Source organism: Pinus tabuliformis, chromosome 2_1 (genome assembly GCF_031772625.1).
Source record: "Pinus tabuliformis cultivar Carrire ecotype Pingquan chromosome 2_1, CPIR1, whole genome shotgun sequence".
NCBI lineage: Eukaryota > Viridiplantae > Streptophyta > Pinopsida > Pinales > Pinaceae > Pinus > Pinus tabuliformis.
The window spans coordinates 308,981,021-309,002,571 of NC_142299.1; the positions used below are offsets into that span (position 1 = coordinate 308,981,021).

The window sequence follows — 21,551 nt, forward strand, 5'->3', positions numbered from 1 at the left end:
TGGTGGGAGACCGAAATGTCTTCTCCGCAAATTCTGAGGCATTTTATCTGTTCCTTGGAAACCTGAGCCTTAACCAATCTACCTAGGCCTTTTGCGGCTAGGATGAAGAGGAAGGGAGACAGGGGGTCTCCCTGCCTTAGCCCACGAGAGGGAGTGAAAGCTTCAGAGGGGGAGCCGTTTAGGAGAATTGACATGACAGGAGAGCTAACCATAGACAGGATCCATTTTATCCATCTTTGATCAAATCCATAGGCTTTTAGGATACCTTCCAGGTAGTTCCAGCTGAGCCGATCAAACGCCTTGGCCAGGTCAAGTTTGATAAGCATGCCTGGGGCACAGGAGCTTTTCAAGGAATGAATCACTTCCTAGGCAACTATGATGCCATCTGTGATCTGCCTTCCTTTGACAAAGCCAGTTTGCTTTGGGGCAATGAGATCCGGTAGGATCGGCTTGAGCCTGTTGACCATGATAGTTGCAAGGATTTTATAGACAACGTTACATAGGGAGATGGGCCTGAAACCCTACGGTTCCTCTGAGCAGCCAGACTTTGGTATCAACACCAAGAAGGTGGCATCCAAACCTTGGTGCATGCACTTGGAGCACCTAGATTCCTCCACAAGATCAAGCAGATCATTTCCCATGAAGCTCCAAGTCGCCTGATAAAATTCGATGGTGAAGCCATCAGGCCCCGGGCCTTATTTTTTGCCATTTTGTTTATTGTTTCCTCCAGTTCATCCTTGGTGATTACCCTGAGAAGGGCCAAGTTTTGATCTCTGGAGACTTTCTTAGGAATATGGTGGCTGATTTTGTCTATGTCCTCAGCTCTGTTGATATTTGGTTCGGAGAGAATACCTTTGAAGTGCTCCACCAAGAGATGTTCTATTTCATCCTGCTGAGTCACTCTGTTTCCCTCCTTGTCTTTCAAGGAGAAGATTCTGTTGTGTTGGCGATGGTTCATCATGGCTTTGTGGAAGAATTTGGAGTTTTTGTCTCCTTCTTTGAGCCATTGGATTCGGGATTTCTGCTTCCACAGGATTTCCTCCTGTTTTCGCCTTTCCTCTAATTGAGTGATTACTCTGCCTTCCTCCTCTGCCAGATCCTGACTTCAACCTTCCAAGATGATTTGCTGCTGGATTCTTTCCATTCTGGATTGGAGTTTGCCCTGCTCCTGTTGGATATTGCCAAATTCTTCCTTGTTCCACTTTTTGATTTTGCTTTTAATTTCTTTGAGCCTTAGCTGAAATGAGTGCATTTTTCTGCGGCCCTCCTTTCCACTTTTGCTATCCTGCCACCAGCCTCTTACTTTGTCTAGGAAGTCAGGGGCTCTGAGCCAAAAGGACTCGAACCGGAAGGGTCTCTTTTTGTTCTGATTATTTAAGGCTATTTCCAACTTTATTGGCCAGTGGTCCGACCCTGTTGAGGGTAGGATAGAGGCTTCATAGAAGATATCCAGCCCGATTATGTGCTCTGAGATGAGGAATCTGTCCAGTCTTGAAGCAATCTGTTTGGACCTGCCTCTTCTGTTATTCCATGTGAATTTCCCGTTTATGGTTGGGATGTCAACCACTCTTAATTCTGTCTGCACTTCTCTGAATCTTTCCATTTCTGGGTCTTCCCTACTTATTCCACCTTTTTTCTCTTCTTAAGAAGCGATTAAGTTGAAGTCTCCTGCCAGGATCCATCTCTGCTCCTGGTGAAAACTTCGAAGCTTAGTCAGCTGATTGAGGAACAGGTCTCTGTCTGCACGGGTGTGGGGACCATATACAGCCGAGATTACCACCCATTCACTTTGTCCTATTAGTCTGAATCTCCCAGTGAGGATTCTTGGCATTCCTATCCACCAGTCGGCGAGGACTTCAGCTGGGTCCCAGAGAATAGCTATCCCTCCTGCACTTCCTTTGGGATCTATAGAGACATGTTCGTATCTTGGTTTTATTTTATTGAAAATTTCATCCATTTTCTAGCCTGGGACTTTGGTTTCCTGGAGAAGCATAATCTGAGGTTTGTCTTTTTTGAGTCGTGCTGCCAGATGTCTCTGTTTTCCTTTGCTATTTAAGCCTCTGATGTTCTACGATGTCAAAATCATTGGTTAACTTGGGAGAGGGTTTGGAACATCGCTGATAGCGGGACTACTTTTCCAGTATTGACTGACATTTCTCCCATGAGTAGTATGGAGTCCTTAATGTTTCTTCTTCCTCCTTTTCCCCCCTTTATTTTGTCCATTTTGATCTGATCTGCTTTCCTTTTGAGTCTCTTGGTTTTCTTCTGTTGAGGCTTTGCCTTTTCTAGTTTGGTTTTGTATTGTTGGAAGGTTTTAGTATACAGCTTCTTTTGTTCTTTGGGAATAAACCTCTCATCCGGGTTCTTCCATTCATGCAACAATTTTTCCAACACTTCCTCTTCCTGGCTTAGGTCCTCCCTACTGGACTCCAGGTCTGTCTCCATCCGATCAGTTTGTTCATCGGTTTCCTTGTCCTGTTCTGGTGTCTCACTCTGGGCTTTTCTTTTAGCTAGGTTTCTTTTGGAATTCCTCCTGGTCCGGCTCTCTCTTCTTTTTTTTTGGGGCCCTCTGTTTTCTTCTTCCTCCCTGGTTATTGGACATTCCTTTGCTAGATGGCCATGGATATGGCACCTGCGACACCTAAACGGGATGTGTTCATAGTCTATGTTCTGCTACCAAATTTCTTCATGATATTCAAGCTCTATGGTGTCAGGGATGGGGTTTGCTAGGTTCATGTAGACACAGATCCTGGCATACAAGGTGTATCTACCTTTCTTTGTAGTTTCTGCTATTTTCACGAAGCTTCCTATTGAGTTGCCTATTCCTTCCAGGATATCCGAGTCCTAGAAGTCTATGGGGAGCCCAAATAAGTGGACCCAAACAGGAGCAGCCAGAAAGGTTTCTTTGTCAGGGTTATAGCAATCTTCCCAGAAGCGCATGAACAGACCAACATTATTATAAAAATATGGGCCATTATCAAATACCTTTTCTCTATCTTTCAGGTTAAAGAAGATTACCGTAAAGAAGCCTTTCGCTCCCAGCTTGAGCTCGATGTGGCCTTGGGGCTGCCATTTCTGCTGTATCCACTTGGTGAGGTCTCTTTCCGATGGCCAAACTCCGACAAACTTGCAGATAAGGGAATGTTCCCTCATGTAACTTCGATACTTTTCCAGCTTGTTCGTTGGGATCACATATCTGGGTTTCTCTGTTGTACATGACAGGCACTTTCCTCTGCAGCCTGATTGCTAGGCAGCTCCTAGCACCGGGCTCGTGTTATTCCGTTCCTCTGACTCCTGGCTACTCTATCTGTCTCCTACCGCCGTATCTCGGTAGGAGGGGATCTCTCCCCTCCTAACATCTTCTGTCATACCTTTGTTGCTTTGGCCGTTGTCAGTTGTTGCTGGATTGGTCTGAGTCGGTTTTCCACACTTCCTTCACGACTTCCTTAGGCACCACCTTACCGCCATGAGGGTTTTAGCTGCAGAGCACTTTCTTTCGCATTAGAGTAGATTTGACAAAGGATACATTTTTGGAAAAAGGTCTAGAAATAGAATATAGGGGCATCATGACCTTTGGAATATTGCATTCAAGGGATAACTTTAGAGAAAGGCTAAATGCAACTCCAGGGAGAAGGTAGAAGAAAAATTTCCTCACATCATTCAATAGAACCTTTTGGGGACCAAAAGCCTCTGAAAAAGGGGAGCTAAGATCTGGTTTTGATTAATATATTATTTTTTATCCATCTTGATTCTTTTAGAGTGTAAAATTTGAAGCAACAAAATGGAGTAATTTCTACCAGTCATCCTAGTTTGGAAAAATTTGGGTGAAAAACTTCAAGAGCCATTTTGAGGCCTCAAATGACTACTTTTACGGTCCCAATCTTATTGTGAGCCTAGATTCCATGGATACCTTTCCAAAAACACAATAATTTCCTCAATTGAAGCTCATATGAGAAAGTTATCCCTCTTTTAAGTTGACCTAATGAAATTGACAACCATAAATCAAAAGGATGCCACACCAACCCTATTACTCTTGGAAAAGGGGCTACTCACGTGGGAACTAAGAAAATGACTTTAGTAGGGTCTAGGTTGCAACTCATATTGAGGGCTAAATGAGTCAAATTAAACCCCTAGTTGGATATCAAGTTGTGTTATAACTAGGCCACTAGGAGGAAAAGGGTTTCATTATATTTTAGTGCATTTTGTTCCATAGATGAGAAAAGTAACTTAGATCAGATAAAGAGAGAGAAAATAGAGAGGGTTTATATACTATAGCAGCACACAGACCACCAGTCTCACTTCTTTCTACTTGCATCCATTTCCATTCAGAAAAAAATAGAGAAGAACAACCTCACCATATAACTGAGTTTTCTCCCAAAAAAGCTTCCCAAGCCATATCTTGTGTTTTTTTTTTTGTGTAAATAAGCTTTTGTATTAACAAGTGTAACATATAGTACAAAACTTCTGCCGAAGCAGATTACTGGTTGCATAGCAGGCCTTACTCGATAGCAACAGAGTGAAACAGGAAGATAGAACTATAGTAGACATATAGAACCTAGTGCTACCGAGGAGTACACCACGCAGGGTGACTTGGGCCAAAAAAAACTGGCTATCATAGAGCTGGAAAAACAGTAACAGAAAAATATAACAAAGTCCAACAAAGGGACATGGAAGACTAATCAGAGTTGTTGGGGGAGTTAGGGGCTGCATGCGCCTCACTGTGCCTGGAAGCCTTAGCCTGGTGAATGCACGACGGACCTCCCTTCTGCAGATCAGCGGGCTTGCTGTCCTGCTCAATAACTTTCCGGAGGAGTTTGATCAGAACAGAGAGCTTTTTGCTAATTGAATCCATCTCCTGATGCATTGCGCAGAGTTTAAACTCGCTGCTCTCGACCACTGCCATGTGGTCCTTCGTCATCGTGGCTGCAAACTGTTGGAGCGTGTGAAGTTGGTCCACCTGTTCCCCCTGAACGTCCATTGCCTTTGCCAAGATGGTCTTCATGCGCCATGATTCTGCCTGAGTACGGACGAATTGGGTTGCTCTAGTGCTAGGCTTTCCAGGGTCATGCAACCAGTCGACTTCTTGGCTGAGTTGATGATCAGAGAGCTTGGCTTCCTCTTCCTGCGCAGAGGCCTCCAAATCTATGATTTTCCGCTTATTCCTCTGAGATGTTCGTCGCTCGAACAAATCTCGGGCCATTTGCAAATCTCTGTTTTCCGACTGGTTTCGGCTGCTCTCGCCCGCCATGAGAAACCTTTCGTGACTGATACTCTCCTGAACACTAATGCAGAGATGGAGTCTCTTCTTCCTAAGCACATAAAACATGATGCTCTAAGAGAGTGCAGGAGCAATTATTTAGAAATTGGCGGGGAGGTTTCGGGCAGGGGAGTGGATCGCGGCGTGTTCATTTCCTATCTGATCACCATAAATGTAGTTGTGCAAAAAATTGGAGGGGCTTTTCATTGATTGGGAATGTTTGCCTTCGCCACCTCCTGCTCGGTCTTGAGCATGCCACGTGTCCCTCCGTCCAGCGCTTCTGCGGAGGCCTATGTCATCCTGGATCATGAACCTGTACAAATCCCTGTAACCTACTATGCTCATTAATGCCCTCAACCGGCTTGTCCTGCGGTAGTTGTTAGGAGTTGATGGCACCAGTCCCGTCGGCCTATCCATATACTTATGAAAATTTGTTAATCAGATTGCCGACCTGCCCTTTCCGCAGTCGCTAAATCTAATCGAGCGAGTTGAGAGCATCGGTCTTTTAAATGATGATTTTCCACCATCTGCCAACAGTTGTCCACCATTTCAGCTGGGTGTTTGATCCCGTGGTTAGCCAAGTGGTCGGCGACTGAGTTTTCCTTTCTCCTTACCGCTTGGAAGATGAGGCCTTTCATTCCTCCAAGCAGTTTTCCGATACTGTCTGTGACCATGGACAGGCGCCAGTGCTTAGTTACTTTGCTTATTGGAGTGCCCCCATATATTTTCTTTGCCATTGCTATGGCAATCTCAGATTCGCCCTCAATTACTGCGTTTTCTGTTTGGTTTCTATGGAGGATTTTTAACCCCTTTTCCATTGCTGCGAATTCCATTTCGTTATTGGTACCCTCACCCAGCGCTTTGCTGTATATATGGAGAATTTCGCCTGACTGGTTTCGGATGATGCCTCCTATACCAGCTGGGCCCGGGTTACCTTTCGAGGCCCCGTCGAAATTTAACTTCAGAAAACCTTCAGGGGGTCGAGTCCATCCTTTTAGTGTATTGTTGATGTTATGATGTTTGGCCTGGGGGACGAGACTTTGGTCAGTGCAAATGTTGAAGGCATTTAGGATTCTCTGGTCCTCCGGCGAGATTTGGCTGGCTGGGTCAACTTTACTTTTTACCAGGATTAATTGGCGGATGTTCTGAAATAAGGTAATTCTCAAATGCTCAATATTCCTGTGTTCGCTTTGAAAAATCCTTCTGTTTCTTTCTTTCCACAATGTCCAAGTAATAAAACCTGGTAGAACTTTCCATATATTGTTGATTTGAGGATTTTCTGAATAATTGCTTGGCCAATTGTTAATGGTGTTATGGATGGAGTCCAAGTCTCTGCTGTTTTGCTGCATGATAGCTTCTATCTCTTGCCAAATGTGGTTTGCCCACTCGCAGGTATTGAATAAGTGGTTCATGGTTTCTGGGGCTTGGTTGCACATAGGGCAAAAAGAAGGACCTTCAAAGCCCTTTTTCTGCAGGTTTTCCCAAGTGAGGGTATTTCGCCGCATGAGAAGCCATAGAAAAGTTTGAATTTTTGGCCAAAAGAGGGGATCCCAAGCCTTGTTGAACCATGATGCGTCCTCCCCCTGCTCTGAGAATTCCATCTACCTTCTGGCTTCTTTAAGGGTGAAGTTGCCATTGCCCTTCAGCCCCCATCTCAGCTTGTCCTCATCTATGGTTATTCTAATTTTTCGTTTGTTTAAGATTAGGAGTAGATTTTGAAGGTTATTATTTTCTTCATTAGGGCTTTCTACGTCTAGGAGGGACCATTCTCTCCATTCCTGGTCCTGGCTATCGGGGTTCCAGTATTGATGAACGGAGTGCTTTCCCCTGTTCTGACAGTTAATTTTGTACGCTTCAAGATCTGGGTTTTCAAGCTTTGGGTGCTGTTGCCAGGAGTCTTCCCAAAAGAGGGCAGATTTCCCATTACGGATCTCCCAAAAATTGTGTTCTTGAATTAGATTTCTATTCTTTTTTGCCAAATTCCAAATTGGGGAACCTTCTGGCAATTCCTGAAGTCTTATGAGGTCCTGGTCTCTGCAGTTAGGAGTGTATTTCTCCTTCCAATGTCTGGCCCAGGGGAGGTTGGTCTCCTTCATCCAGCGCCACCACAGCTTCGCTCATAGGTTTAAACCTCCAGCTAGTTTCGGTTTACAGACCTTATCCCAGGCCACGAGGGCCCATTTCCTCTTCTCTGCGCTGCCACTCCATAAAAAGGATATTTGTATGGATCAAATTTTCTGCAGGATGGCTTTAGGCACCGGGAGGATAGAAAGCATATACTGAGGGATGGCCTGCAGAATGGCTTTATTTAAAACTAGGCGTCCCGCAAAATTAAGAGCCCTGTGTGTCCAATGTTTGCATCTTTTTTCCATGTTTGCTATGAGCCTTTCCCAATGAAACTTTTGCCATGGCTTGGTGGTGAGTGGGGCTCCTAGGTACTTCGAGGGTAGAGAACCTTTTCGAAAGCCTAGGATGTTGGTAAGATGGTTCTGAATTGAAACATGAGTATTAAAGAAAAAAGTAGTCGATTTGGAGTGGTTTATGTCCATACTTGATGCCATGCTGAATAGAGATAAGATGGATTTGAAAGCCTTGGCATCTTTGACAGTTGGAGAGCCATGCAGCATACTATCATCGGAAAATTGCTGGTGAGTAGTTGCAGGGGTGGAGGGGAGAGGGCGCAATCCATTAACTTTCCCTTCCGCTTTGGCTCTGTGAATATATCTGCTAAGCCCTTCCATGAGGATCACAAAAAGGAAGGGGGACAGCGGGTCTCCTTGCCTTATGCCGCGGGAAGGAGAGAAGGGGGCCGAGGGGGATCCATTAACCAAAATAGAGAAATTTGTTGACTTGATAAGAGCGAGAATCCATTTGATCCACCGAATGTCGAAACCAAAAGCACTTAAGGTGGCCTCCAGGTAATTCCAATTCACTTTGTCAAAATCTTTTGAAAGGTCGAGCTGAATCATCATACCAGGGATTTTTCTGGATTGCAAAGTATGTATCATCTCCTGAGCCAAGAGGATGTTGTCCAGAATTTGTCTGCCTTCCACGAAGCTTGATTGCTCCTCCGAGATGATGTCAGGGAGGATTGGTTTAAGTCTGTTAGCGATGACCTTAGAGATGATTTTATAAATCACGTTGCACAGAGCTATGGGGCGAAACTTTTTCGGAGTTCGGGCTTCCTCTTCTTTGGGGATTAGGGCTAGGAAAGTAGAGTTTAGGGTTTTAAGAATTGAGCCAGATCGTCTTGAATCTTCAACTACTTCCCAGACCTTTGTTTTGACTGTTGGCCAACAAGCTTTGTAGAAGTTTATAGTAAAACCATCTGGTCCCGGTGCTTTATCATTTGGCATGTCTTTAACAGCCTCCTCCACCTCCTCCATTGAGATCTTTCTTAACAAAGAGGCATTTTGTGTTGGAGTAATGATTTGGGGTATGGCCTGTATTATTTCCTCTCTGGCTCCCGATCGATCTTCTTGAGATTCCTGGGCAATTTGCTTAAAGTGACTAGTAAGCAAAGTTGAGATCTCAATGTGGTTTTGAATAACTTCTCCAGATGCATTGGTAAGCTTAAGGATTTTATTAGCCCCCCTGTAATCCATCATCGATCTATGGAAGAACTTTGTGTTTTTTGCTCTCCCTCCTTCAATCATTGGATGCGAGATTTTTGCTTCCAAAGGATTTCTTCCTGTTGGCAGCGGAGCTGCGATTTCTGCATTAGGATCTTTTCCTGTTCATTTGAGTCCTCCCTGTTAATCCCCAAAGCCCAGTCTTTATGAATTTGACTTAGTCGGTCTTCTATATTGTGCTTTTCCTGGAAAATATTACCAAACTTGGTTGCATTCCAATCCTTGATTTTGTGTTTGATGTGCTTTAGTTTGGACTGGAGTTTAAACATTTTGGTCCCCCTTATATTCCTGGGCTCTTCCCACCATTTTTTCAACAGATCTGGAAAATTTGGGTGAGTTAGCCAGAATTTCTCAAATCTGAAAGGCCTGTTTTTGGGGGTCTCTAGAAAGGCAGCTTCCAGGGCGATGGGCCAGTGGTCTGATCCCCCACTGGGGAGGATATCAGAGTCAACTGTTGTTCCTTCCAGTAATATGTTTTCTGAGATCAAAAAACGGTCAAGGCGAGAGGCTATCCTATTTTCTCCTCCTCTTCGGTTGTTCCAAGTGTAGAGCCCATTTTTTGGGGGGATGTCGACCAGTTGGGCGGATTCCATGAAGTCAACAAAGAGTTCTGAGTCTTTATTCAGTCGCCTAAGGCCTCCTTTTTTTTCCAGGAGGGAGGTAATCATGTTGAAATCCCCCCCCCCCCCCCCCCCCCATTATGATCTTTGAATGTTGGTATCTTAGCTTTAACTTCATTAGCGAGTTCAGGAAAGAAATTTTATCTTCTAAACGCTGTGGCCCATAGACATTTATACAGAGGTAGGTTTCAGAATTACCTGTTAATTGAAATTCTGTGGCAATGTATGATCTAGTAGCTTCCATAGAGGTGATTTCGATTACTCTGGAGTCCCAGAGGGTTGCAATGCCTCCTTCCCATCCTTGACTGGCTATGTCTATATATTTGATAGTTTTTCCTAGCTTTTTGGTGATGTTCTCCAGCTGATTAGTGGCACACTTTGTTTCCTGAATGAGCATAATGTCTGGCCTTTCCTGTTGTAACTTCCTCTTGAGAAGTCTTTGTTTGACTTGGCTGTTGAGCCCTCTTGTATTCCAGGAGATGATTTTCATTAATAATGATGAGGTTATTGGTAGGACGGGAAGGCGTGTAAAGCCTTCATTTTGCCTGAATTGATCATTAGGATACCCAAATCACGAAGAACCTCTCCATTTGTCCTTTGGCCTCTTCTCTTGTTTTGCTTCCGTCCTAATGAATGAAGAAAAAGGCTTTTAGATTGGTTACCTGTGCCTTTCATGATTCCTAATCTTTTCTTTTGCTTATCTAGCTCCACTTGTTGTCTTGCTATGAAGAGGTCGTTGATCTTCTTTATTTCTTCCTTCGAGATATTTTCCAGCCCTTGTGTTCTCCAGTGATTTTCCATGTCTGGAAGATTTACCCCTTCTTTTTCTAGAACTTCATTGAGTTCCAGATCTTCGCTTCCCCCATCACTGGTTAGCATGTCTGTGTCTTCATCTCGTTCATCTGCTACTTCATGCGTTTGTACTTCTGTATTTTCAGTGGTTTCCTCTGCATCCGTTGATCTATGGTCTGTCATATTTTTTTGAGGAGCTTCTGGTAGCTTTGTCTCTTTGTTGTTACCTTCCGAGTCTGATTCTAAGTCCAGAATGCTGAAGGGGTTGAGGGTTTTGCTGGGATCTATCACTACTTTGTTTATTCTTTTCCTGTAGGCCCTTTGTCTTGATTTTGGCTTTTTAAAAACCTCCTGGTTCTTGGTTGGTTGCTCAAGCTTGGCATCTTCCACTGGTTTGTTTAATGGGCATTCCATGACAAGGTGACCGTGTTCATGGCATTTCCTACACCGGAAGGGGATCTGTTCATAGTCGATTGCTTGAAAGTAATCTTCATCTCTGAACTCTAGCCACAATCCTTCATGTAAGGCACCTGAGACATCCATTTCGACGCAGATCCTGGCACAGGAAGTGTACTTCCTTTGCATCGTTGCCTCCGAGGCTTTAATGAAGGTGCCAAGTCGGTCTCCTATGAGCTTTAGGGTCGCTAGGCCCCAGTAATCGATAGGTAATGAGAAGAGGCGGATCCACACAGGGACTTGGGTGAAGGTTTCCTTTTCAGGCACGAAGTTCGCCTTCCATGGCCTCATGTAGAGGCCTGCTGATGAAAGGAAGTAAGGCCCTCCATCGAAGACCCTATCTTTGTCTTCTAGGTTAGAAAAGACAACAGTAAAAAAACCTTTAGCTCCAAGATGTAGTTTGACATCACCTTTTGGTCGCCAGTGCTGCTTGATCCATTGGCAGAGAGCTCTTTCTGTTGGCCACAGTCCCATAAACTTACATATGATTGCATGCTCCATCATGTGGTCTCTGTAGGCCTGAATGTCTGGATCTGAGAAGACCACATGGAGGGCTTCCTTCTTTTTGGGTTTGCAGACTCCTTGCAGGGTATTTTTGGGGCTGAGGTTGGAAGCTTTCGTTTTATCCTCATTTTCTATAGGGCGTTGTCCCTCCCTATGTTCCTTTTCTTCATCTGACAGAGTGATTATTGGATCTGAGCTGTTTTGGCCTGCTTTCGGTTTGTTCCCGTGCTTCTCCTGTCTGTCACTGACTTTTACTGGCATCTCTGATCCGTGATTTGGATCTTTCTGCCACTGGGTTGCTCTTCCGCTGCTTGTCCCAGAGCTGTCTTTTCGGGCTTCAAACCCAGAGATATTGAAACCTTCACGTGCTTTGTGTTTCTGCATGACTATTTGCCTGTAAGTTGGGGTCCCAGTGGACCACCCGTCTGCCATTTGTCGGGCCAGTACATGGCCTCTGAGAAGAAGATCAACTAATCGGTCTCTGTGCGCTGCCAGAACTGTTGGTGAACCTGTTCAGATCAGTGCTAAACCCTAGGTGCAGGGTTTTCCTCGCAGAGCTATATCTTGTGTTATTTTAATTGTGAGTGATTATATTTTTATTTTTTCCTCTATTTTCTACATTTTATATATTGAGTGCACAAAAATAATAATTTAATAAATCCAAAAGTCTAAAAAAAATAATCCTCTTAATTTTAATTTTAAACACAATTTTGTGAGATGTATTGTCACAAATCCCAAAATGTATTATAAGAGAAAAACAAATTTCACATAATTTTAATCTAATATTATCTATCATTTTATCTATCATTTTGATCATAATACTTTAAATATTCTGAATTATATATAACCTAAAACTTCTAAAATTATTTAAATTAAATTGGTATTCAATCTATTTATTTATTTTTTTAATATTATTTTTTCCATTTTTTTTTTCCTATATCATCATATATTATGATTACTTAAATAAATCACATTCTAATTACTACATTATAATAATATAAATATTACAAAATTCCATGCACTTTTAACAAAGATATTTAATATTACAAAATTCCATGCACCTTTAACGAAGATATTTAATATTTGAAATTGACATACCTGTTTACTATTTGAAATTAATATTACCTCTTTAATATTTAAAATCGATAAACAACCCCTAAAAAAATTAAAGAGGGTAATATAGAACCAGGAGCTATTACGAAATCCTTTTACATTCTAAAGGATATTCATTAGGAATTTAATTTAAGTCTTCCAAACCATAACTAGTATTTGGTGTATGGAAACAGATAGTTTACATTAATGATAATAACAAAGACATTCATCAATGGGATTTAAGTCTTCCAAACCATAACGAGTATCTAGTATTTGGTGTATGGAAACAGATGGTTTATATTAATGATAATAATAACATTAAAATGCAGTAAAAAAAATTTAGAATATTAAATTTCAGTTAAATAATTCATAAAAATTAAGTGTCGTTATAATTTTCCATAGCATTAAATTTATTTATACACTAAAAAAATATTTAAAATAACTTAAATTGGTAATTTTTCTCACATGTATATCTTTAAATTCCCACTCAAAAGGCACATCTAAAATGCTCTACTACAATCTCACTTTTTTAAATGTCATTTACTACATAAGCATTTGTAATTCTACCCTTCTAAACTAATAAAAATGGTAATGTTTGTATTAAAAGAATAAAACTCACTGGTCAGCTTTATGAAAGAGAGTCTGACCCAAGACCCAAGAGAATCTGACTTTGCAGAACACTTTACATTGCTCATACACATTACACATTAAATAAAAAACATAATTTTAAAGAATACAAAAATAAGATTCAATAATCAGAAATAACACTTGAGAATTGGTTGAACTTCCTATACAGTAGCCATCCGCAAAAGCCATCCAAAAAATACCTATGCAGTGTAAAAATTTCCATTAACAGCCCAAAGATCATCAATACCGAATATTTCACAAACAGAACTTAATATGATAGATGACATACCTTGATTAACAGCGGAAGATGTAATGGCTGCCGTCTACTTTGATCTGACTCCTGACTGTTCCTCTTCTTCATAATTCAGTTTCTCTCCTCTTGCCCTCACTTCCTTTATGTGCTTCTTGATGGAGAAGAATGCAACTCTTGTGTGTGGGAGAGAGAGGACCCAATCCTTTATATATTATTTAACTCTAATCTGGTACGTCCATCATATACCAATTCAACGCTTAAGATCTAATGCTTTAAATTAGAAACTGCAGATTTCTATCATTCTCCCACTTGACCCGATTATTCATAATATTAAGTGTTGAACATCATACTATGATAAATTGCTGAGAGTTATGGCGGTTGTGCACTATTAATTCAATGCATTCCCTTCCATATACTACAATACCAGCAATTCATCAATTCATATTCATAATTTATATAAAACAGCATAATGGTCCACATAATGTCTTATATCATAATGATTAAACATAATATCTTTATAAGACTCTTTCTTGTTTAAAAATACATAAAATACGTACTACTTCATTAAAACAAGAAACACATAATTGTATATCAGAAACACATAAAAGAGCTCAGAATGTCACACATCAATTATTATTAATACAACCAAGACCCATTCTTTGAACATGTTCCTTAAATTGTCTTGGTTGTAACCCTTTCGTCAAAGGGTCTGCAATCATAAGTTTTGTCCTGATGTGCATGATTGACACTCTTTGTTTCTGAACCTCATCTTTCACAGCAAGATACTTCAGATCTATGTGTTTGGCACCTTTAGAGTACTTGTCGTTCTTTGAGAAAAATACTGCTGCAGAGTTATCACAATAAATTTTCAGCGGCTTGCTAATGGTGTCGACAACCGCAAGTCCTGAAATAAAGTTCCGCAACCATAATGCATGAATTGTGGCTTCAAAACATGCCACAAATTCTGCCTCCATAGTGGATGAAGCAACGATAGTCTATTTCGCACTTTTCCATGATATGGCACCTTGAGCAAACATAAACAGGTAACCAAAAGTCGATTTTCTAGTATCGATGCATCCAGCAAAATCTGAATCGCTATATCCAATCACATAGGATGCCTCTCCCATATCTTTCATTTCAAAGTTCGTTTAGTCTCATGCAATATACTTAAATTATTTGCAACAAGCAAGATGTCATCAACATAAAGGACCAGAAAAATAAACTTGCTCCCATTGATCTTTTGGTATATACAGTGATCAACCGTATTTTCCTTAAAACCAAAAGATGTAATAATGGTATTGAACTTAATATACCATTGTCGGGATGCTTGTTTAAGCCCATATATTGACTTCTTAAGTTTACACACCAATTGTTCTTTACCTTCTACAGAAAAACCCTCAGGTTGATCCATATAAACATCCTCATCAAGATCTCCATTCAGAAAGGTTGTTTTCACATCCATTTGATGTAACTCCAAATCATAATGAGCTACTAATGCCATTATTATTCTTAGTGAGTCCTTTTTCAAAACAGGAGAAAATGTCTCCTTGTAATCAATACCATCTTTCTGAGTGTAACCCTTAGCAACAAGTCTAGCTTTATACCGTTCGATATTACCACTAGAGTCGTGTTTGGTTTTAAAAACCCATTTGCATCCGACTCTTTTACAGCCATGTGGTAACTCAACGAGATCCCAAACTTCATTATGTTGCATGGATTTCATTTCTTCTTTCATGGCATTAATCCATTCCTTTGACTCTTTACTTTCTACAGCATGTGAAAACGAAACTGGATCCTTATTGATTCCAATATCATAATCTGATTCTTGCATATAAACCACATAATCATCAGAAATAGCTGACCTACGATTTCTTTGAGGTCTTTTTAATGCTACTTGTTTTGGTTCATGCATATCAGTATTATGTAAGTCATTTCCTTCAGGAAGTACTTCTTCATTTATATGTTGTTCATTATCATCATGTTGTTCTACAACAGCTGGAACAACATTTGGAGTAATAGTAGATGGAGGAACTATTCTAGGCAATGTAACATTTACCCTTGTTTCCTTTATTTCTACTATTTCTCTTCGAGTACTCCCACTGACTTCACCATTCTCAATATATCTTGCATTACCAGTTTCTACAATTCTTGGACTATGATTAGGACAGTAAAACACGTACCCTAATCATATCTATTAACGTCCTATTGCGCCTTTCTGCTACACCATTTTGTTGTGGTGTACCTGGCATTGTGTATTGCGCACATATGCCATGACTTTCGAGGAATTTTGCAAATGGACCTGGACACTGGCCTGACTCATTATATTTACCATAATATTCACCACCTCTATCAGATCTCCATTAAAGGCTGAAGTGTCCATAGGTCCGCAAATATCAGTGTGTATTATTTCAAGAAGCTGGCTGCTTCTGGTGGCTCCTTTCTTATTATGTTTGGTTTGTTTACCTTTAATACAATCCACACATAATTCTAGATCACTAAAGTCCAAATTTGACAAAATTTCATTATTTACCATTCTCATCATTCTTTCTTTGGATATATGACCTAGTCTTTTATGCCACAAGAAAGCAGAATTTTCATTCACCATGCTACGTTTACATCCAACATTATTTACTACATTCAACAAGGAATTCGCATAAGTGTCATTCAGTTTCAATTTATATAAACCATCAAATAGAATACCAGAACCAACATTATCAGTATTCTTATATAAATCAAAACAGCCAGATTCAAACATACATCTAAAACCAGAATTATCCAACTTACTTACGGAAATAAGGTTTCTAGATAATGAAGGTACATAAAGGGTACTGTATAAGTCTAATACATATCCACTTTCTAGAATTAGACGATAAGTCTCAATGCCTTCAATTGAAGATTTCATTCCATTTCCCATAAAGAGAAAATGATCTTCATTTGTATTTATGGTTCGGATCATAAGAAATCCCTGCATATTATTGGAAACATGAGTTGTAGCACCAGTATCAAACCACCATGTATTAATGGGAACTTCAACTAAATTTGATTCAAAACATACGAAAGATAGATAATTACCTTTCTTTTCGAACCAAGCTTTCCTTTTCGGACAGTCAACTTGATAATGTCCTTTCTTTTTACAGAAATGACATTGAACATCCTTTAGTTCCTTCTTTTCCTTATCCTGCCCATTCTTAGCAGGTGCCTTTTTCTTCTTGAAATGACTTGATTTTCCTTTCTTTTCTTTACCAGCTTTATTACTCACAAAACTTACTGAGTGATTCACTTGATTTTTCAAACGTCCTTCTTCCTGAACAAGTCTACTGGCCAATTCATTAACATTCCACTTATCCTTTATAGTGTTATAGTTAATCTGAAAAGGTCCATATTCAGAAGGTAGCGAGTTCAGGATGAACTGGACAAGAAAAGAATCCTCTACTGTAAGTCCCAGGGAGTTTAACCTTGCTGCAAGATTAGTCATCTCTATAATGTGCTCTTGCATAGTTCGCGACCCATCAAACTTCATGGTCGTGAGTTCTGCCATAAGAGTACCAGCGAGTGACTTATCAGCTGAACGAAAACGCTCTTCCACAGATTGCATATATTCCTTAGCACTTTCTGTTTGTGGAATTGTTGACTTGATGTTGTTAGCAACAATCATCTTAATAAACATAAGGCTCAATCTGTTACTGCGTTCCCATGCTTTATGGTGTAATTTTTCTGCCTCAGTACTATCTCTTGTAAGAGCAGCAGGTTTATCCTCAAGGAGTGCCAAGTCAAGATCCTGAACACCTAAATGGAAATTGACTTGTTCTCTCCATTCAGAAAAATTAACACCAGTGAACAATGTAACAGATGAAGCATGTGCATTCATGGGAACTCCTGCAAATTAAAAATGAAATAACTATAAGCTCATAACTAACGCGATTCAGATGTAGACATAATAGTATAAAATAGCACTCCTTTGGGTAGATAATATCTTATACTTAACATAATTAAATATCAAAACATAAGTAGGTAATAAATATATTCAATTAAATAGAACTGACATCTTTGGATGATCAATATTTATTTAATCAAAATATTTATCAAACCTCATCATGTCAACTAGTTATAGAACAAGACTTTCCTTTGGGTAAGTTCTCAGGTTCTATCATTAGTGACGCCAGTTCTTAATTGGTATTATTATAACTGGCAATTTCTATCAATAATCATTATGTCACTTATGCACTAAATGATTATTCTGATTTTGACCACTTTGGTGATTAACAAAATCATAAATCTCATGTGCATAAATAATTTATAACACATACCTTATGCAAAACAACATTCTGATTTTGACCACTTTGGTGATTAACAAAATCATAAATCTCATGTGCATAAACAATCATTAATGTATGCAAAACAATCATTCATAGAGCAATTACTTTTATGCCCAAATTTCAAACAATTATTTTGTACCAGTAAACTTTAATCGTGCAAAGCCAAAACAGTAAATGATGCACGAAAAGACCCTAAAAACTCTGAAATTGTAAAGAAAGGTTGAAAACTTTATATCCGACGGTAATATACACCATGGTTGACATGCAACCTCAAAATTTTCAGAATCCGGATCATCAATGTATCATTATATCATATAAAACATGAACTCTACACTCAATAGAGTAAACAAGGCCATATGCTAATCTTGAATTACTTTTGGCATTCTTCTACATTGACGTCTCGTCCATTTTTGACACTAATAATTACATTACTGTTCTCTACGCATGATAAGGCCCAACAATAACATTACTGTTTTCTACGCATGATAAGGCCCAACAATAAAAAGCCATACGAAATTTCAATTTTCTTTCGAAAATACAAAGAGCATCGAAACTATGAAATTTTAATTTTCTTTCGAAAATACAAAGAGCATCGAAACCCAAGGATCACCGCGGAGCATAATTCAGAGTTCTAGTTCAAGCAAGAATTTGCGCAATGTATGGAAGCTAAAGGCTCCGACGGTATGGTTATGCGACACGCAATATGGTTGTGACAACCGAACAATGATACAGTTCCAAGGATGAGTTTTCCTTCGAGGCGATGATTGTCGAATTAAATTGAGCGTGTTCCGGGCTATCAAACGTATTACAATGGAGAAGCTCAAGGCAATTGTCCCTGACCACCTCAGTGACATGATAAGAGACAGTGGTACAGATGATGCCAAAAGGGAATCTCGTAGATGAGAAATATGAGCTCAATATGAGCTCTTGAAAAAAGATTAATCTCGATCAATAGAAAACAATCCAACAAAGCATGATTATATAGCCAGCAAGAGGGATTTAATCTCGAAAACAGATTATAAGCAAAGGGCAATCACTCTTAACCCACGATGGGCGTTGTGAAGCATGCGCAGGATTTGTTTCGTGATCATTTCATGAAACCCACACAATTTCCCGAAGGCTCAATCACAATTTCAGGATTTGATTAACATTATGAGTAAAGCACAGAACAGATCAATTACAATCATAGGAAATATTCAGTTATTGATTGTGGCTCTGATACCAAATGTAAAAATTTCCATTAACAGCCCAAAGATCATCAATACCGAATATTTCACAAACAGAACTTAATATGATAGATGACATACCTTGATTAACAGCGGAAGATGTAATAGCTGCCATCTACTTTGATCTGACTCCCGACTGTTCCTCTTCTTCAGAATTCGGTTTCTCTCTTCTTGCCCTCACTTCCTTTATGTGCTTCTTGATGGAGAAGAATGCAACTCGGAAGAGAGAGGACCCAATCCTTTATATATTATTTAACTCTAATCTGGTACGTCCATCATATACCAATTCAACGCTTAAGATCTAATGCTTTAGATTAGAAACTGCTTTAGTGCTTTAATGTTTTTACCGCTTTAATGCTTTAATCGGGTCACATAAAGTTTAGAAACTGCAGATTTCTAACATGCAGAAGCCATCACATTAGCAGGAGCACAAGCCCTTCAAACTCCAACGTCGTGAAGTTAATCACTGTGAACATGATATAAACTACCTTTCTATCACACAAGTGTCATAAACAGTTTTAACCTCGCCCCTCTTAACATTAATCTCTGTCTGGGGAGGAGCCCGCATTTATTGTGATCACCAGAACTAGTGTTGTTGCTTGCTGCAGGAGCGCCTCGCTAACGTTATATACCATAAGGCGGTTCCAGACGGGATTGTTGCCATTCGTGGTGTCAACGTGCGTTGCTATGTGCGTTGCCGGTGTCTGTTTAATCGCCCTGCGGGGATTGGGGGTGATCCATCCCACTGCACAAGTCCTTGTGCTGTTCAGACCATTGGCTGAAAACACATTTATTTCTACTTTCCGTGCCATTCTGAAAAACTGCAAATGGATCAGAGGAGATCTGCTTGGAAAGGATCGAAACAACCGGTATTCTTAGAGTCCCAGAGAACTAGATGATTGGCGACTTCTTTGGGAGGGATGCAAACAGTTTTATATCCAGTTTGCGCGAGGTAGAACCTTCACAGGTTTTGCATTGGCGATAGGGTAATTGACTCAGTCACCAGAGTCTAGGTCGTCTCACGACCTGAGATTTTAATTCAGTCATCAGAGTCTGGGTCGTCTCACGAGTTTTATAGTTGAGGTCAGTCATCAGAGACTGCGTCGTCTCACGACTTTTATAGTTGAGGTTAAATCATTTTTCATATTATATTTGACCGCAACAGTAGCAGAGGCTTCTTCCGGAGAATGAAGTTGGCATATGATTATCTTGGACTGAGCTACACCAAAGTCATATATGACTTTTGCGCTGAGCTACACTAACTCATATATGACCTTTCAAGCAGATCCAGTGCCCATGAATCTTCAAGCAGATCCAATTCCGATCCAATGCCTAACACGCAATGTCCGACATGTTATAAATATGGCCTCATGCTTTTACTAGGCTAATGGCACTCCAGATCCTAAGTGAACTTCTTATGAATTTCCAATGAACTTTAGTCGGTCAAGATATTAATACAGTGAGGATACTAATAATATATGGGTAGAGATAGGTAAGCTAAATAGAATTTTTGAAATGAAATAGTATAACTTCTTCTTTTATTAGATAGACTCTTTCTTAAGAATGTGTGGCCACTTTTATTAGAGACTTTTTTTTAAGAATGTGTGGCCACTTTAGTTTCACACTAGACAGTAAATATAAAGTCTAATTAAGGTAAAAGTAAAATATGTATAGCATCAAAATAATTATGCATTATATATAATTATAAAAGTTAATTACATTACTATTATTAATTAATTATAAAAAAAAAAAAATTAATATATGATATAAATATATTGTTATAATTATAAATATTGGTTTTTTTTTGTTGAAAATTTTAATGTGTAAAGAGTTTTTATTATTAAAATTCTTAATTTGTAAGTAGTTTTTATAATTATTGAATTTAAGTTTTTGTAATCTATATCAAGTTTTTTTTAGGAATTTTAAGTGTTTCGAATTAACAAGTATAGTTAATAGTCCAGATAAGTTATCAATATGATTTATCCAATATAATACATATTAAAATAAATTTTAATTTTTCCTACAATAATTTAATAATTAAATTAAAATATTTAAAACTCTAATCTAAAATAAATATACTTATTCAAATAAGCTTAGCTTAATAAAAAAAACATTATACGTCCTAAAATATATATCATTAAATTTTAAAATGTGTCAAAATTTAACCATTTGTAATTCACACAACATTCATTTAGCATTTATGGGCACATAAGATGAAATAAAATTTCCTTACGGTTATTATCTTTTAATTAATGTAATATATCTTGTCGGCATGTAAAAAGGGTTTAGTTTAATCTCCTTTTTATATATATTTTAGCATTTATGGATACATAAAATGAAATAATTTTATTTTGTTAACTTTTTACAAGTAGTTTGTTTTATCTTTTAATTAATATAATATATCTTGTTGGCATATAGAAAAGGTTTAGTTTAATTTTTTTTATATATATTTTAATTTTAAATTTATGGTAAGTTATTTTTATGTATGATTGGTGTGTAGATGGTCTGGTATATTAATTTGGTGGTGTGCTTTCATAATGATTTTAAAATTAAAATAATATTATAATGAATGTTTTATCACGTTTAAGTTTTGGGTTAGTAGTTTGGATAATTAGGAGTGTAGTACATTTTTTTTTTATTCATGGATATTGTTCTTTTATTTAAGGGAAGTTACTTTGAGAGGAATTAAATTTGTGAATCAAGTTTTTCTATTAATTTATGGCATTGTTACATTGTGAGGGGATTTTAATCCAAAAAAATTTCCCTCATTTTTATG

General features: G+C 39.0%; 2 protein-coding genes across 2 annotated transcripts; both read right to left on the bottom strand.

Moving 5' to 3' along the window:
* Positions 1–1,105: 1,105 nt before the first annotated feature.
* On the bottom strand, positions 1,106–1,603 carry LOC149200063 (uncharacterized). The gene has a single exon (XM_089400832.1). The coding sequence runs from the start codon at positions 1,601–1,603 to the stop codon at positions 1,106–1,108; it is 498 nt and encodes a 165-aa protein (XP_089256958.1).
* A 4,088-nt stretch (positions 1,604–5,691) lies between these two features.
* On the bottom strand, positions 5,692–6,669 carry LOC149200064 (uncharacterized). The gene has a single exon (XM_089400833.1). The coding sequence runs from the start codon at positions 6,667–6,669 to the stop codon at positions 5,692–5,694; it is 978 nt and encodes a 325-aa protein (XP_089256959.1).
* Between the last annotated feature and the right edge of the window lie 14,882 nt (positions 6,670–21,551).

Coding starts and splice junctions, on each gene's coding strand:
- LOC149200064 (XM_089400833.1), bottom strand. CDS start 6,669: ATGAACCACTTATTCAATACCTGCGAGTGGGCAAACCACATTTGGCAA.
- LOC149200063 (XM_089400832.1), bottom strand. CDS start 1,603: ATGGAAAGATTCAGAGAAGTGCAGACAGAATTAAGAGTGGTTGACATC.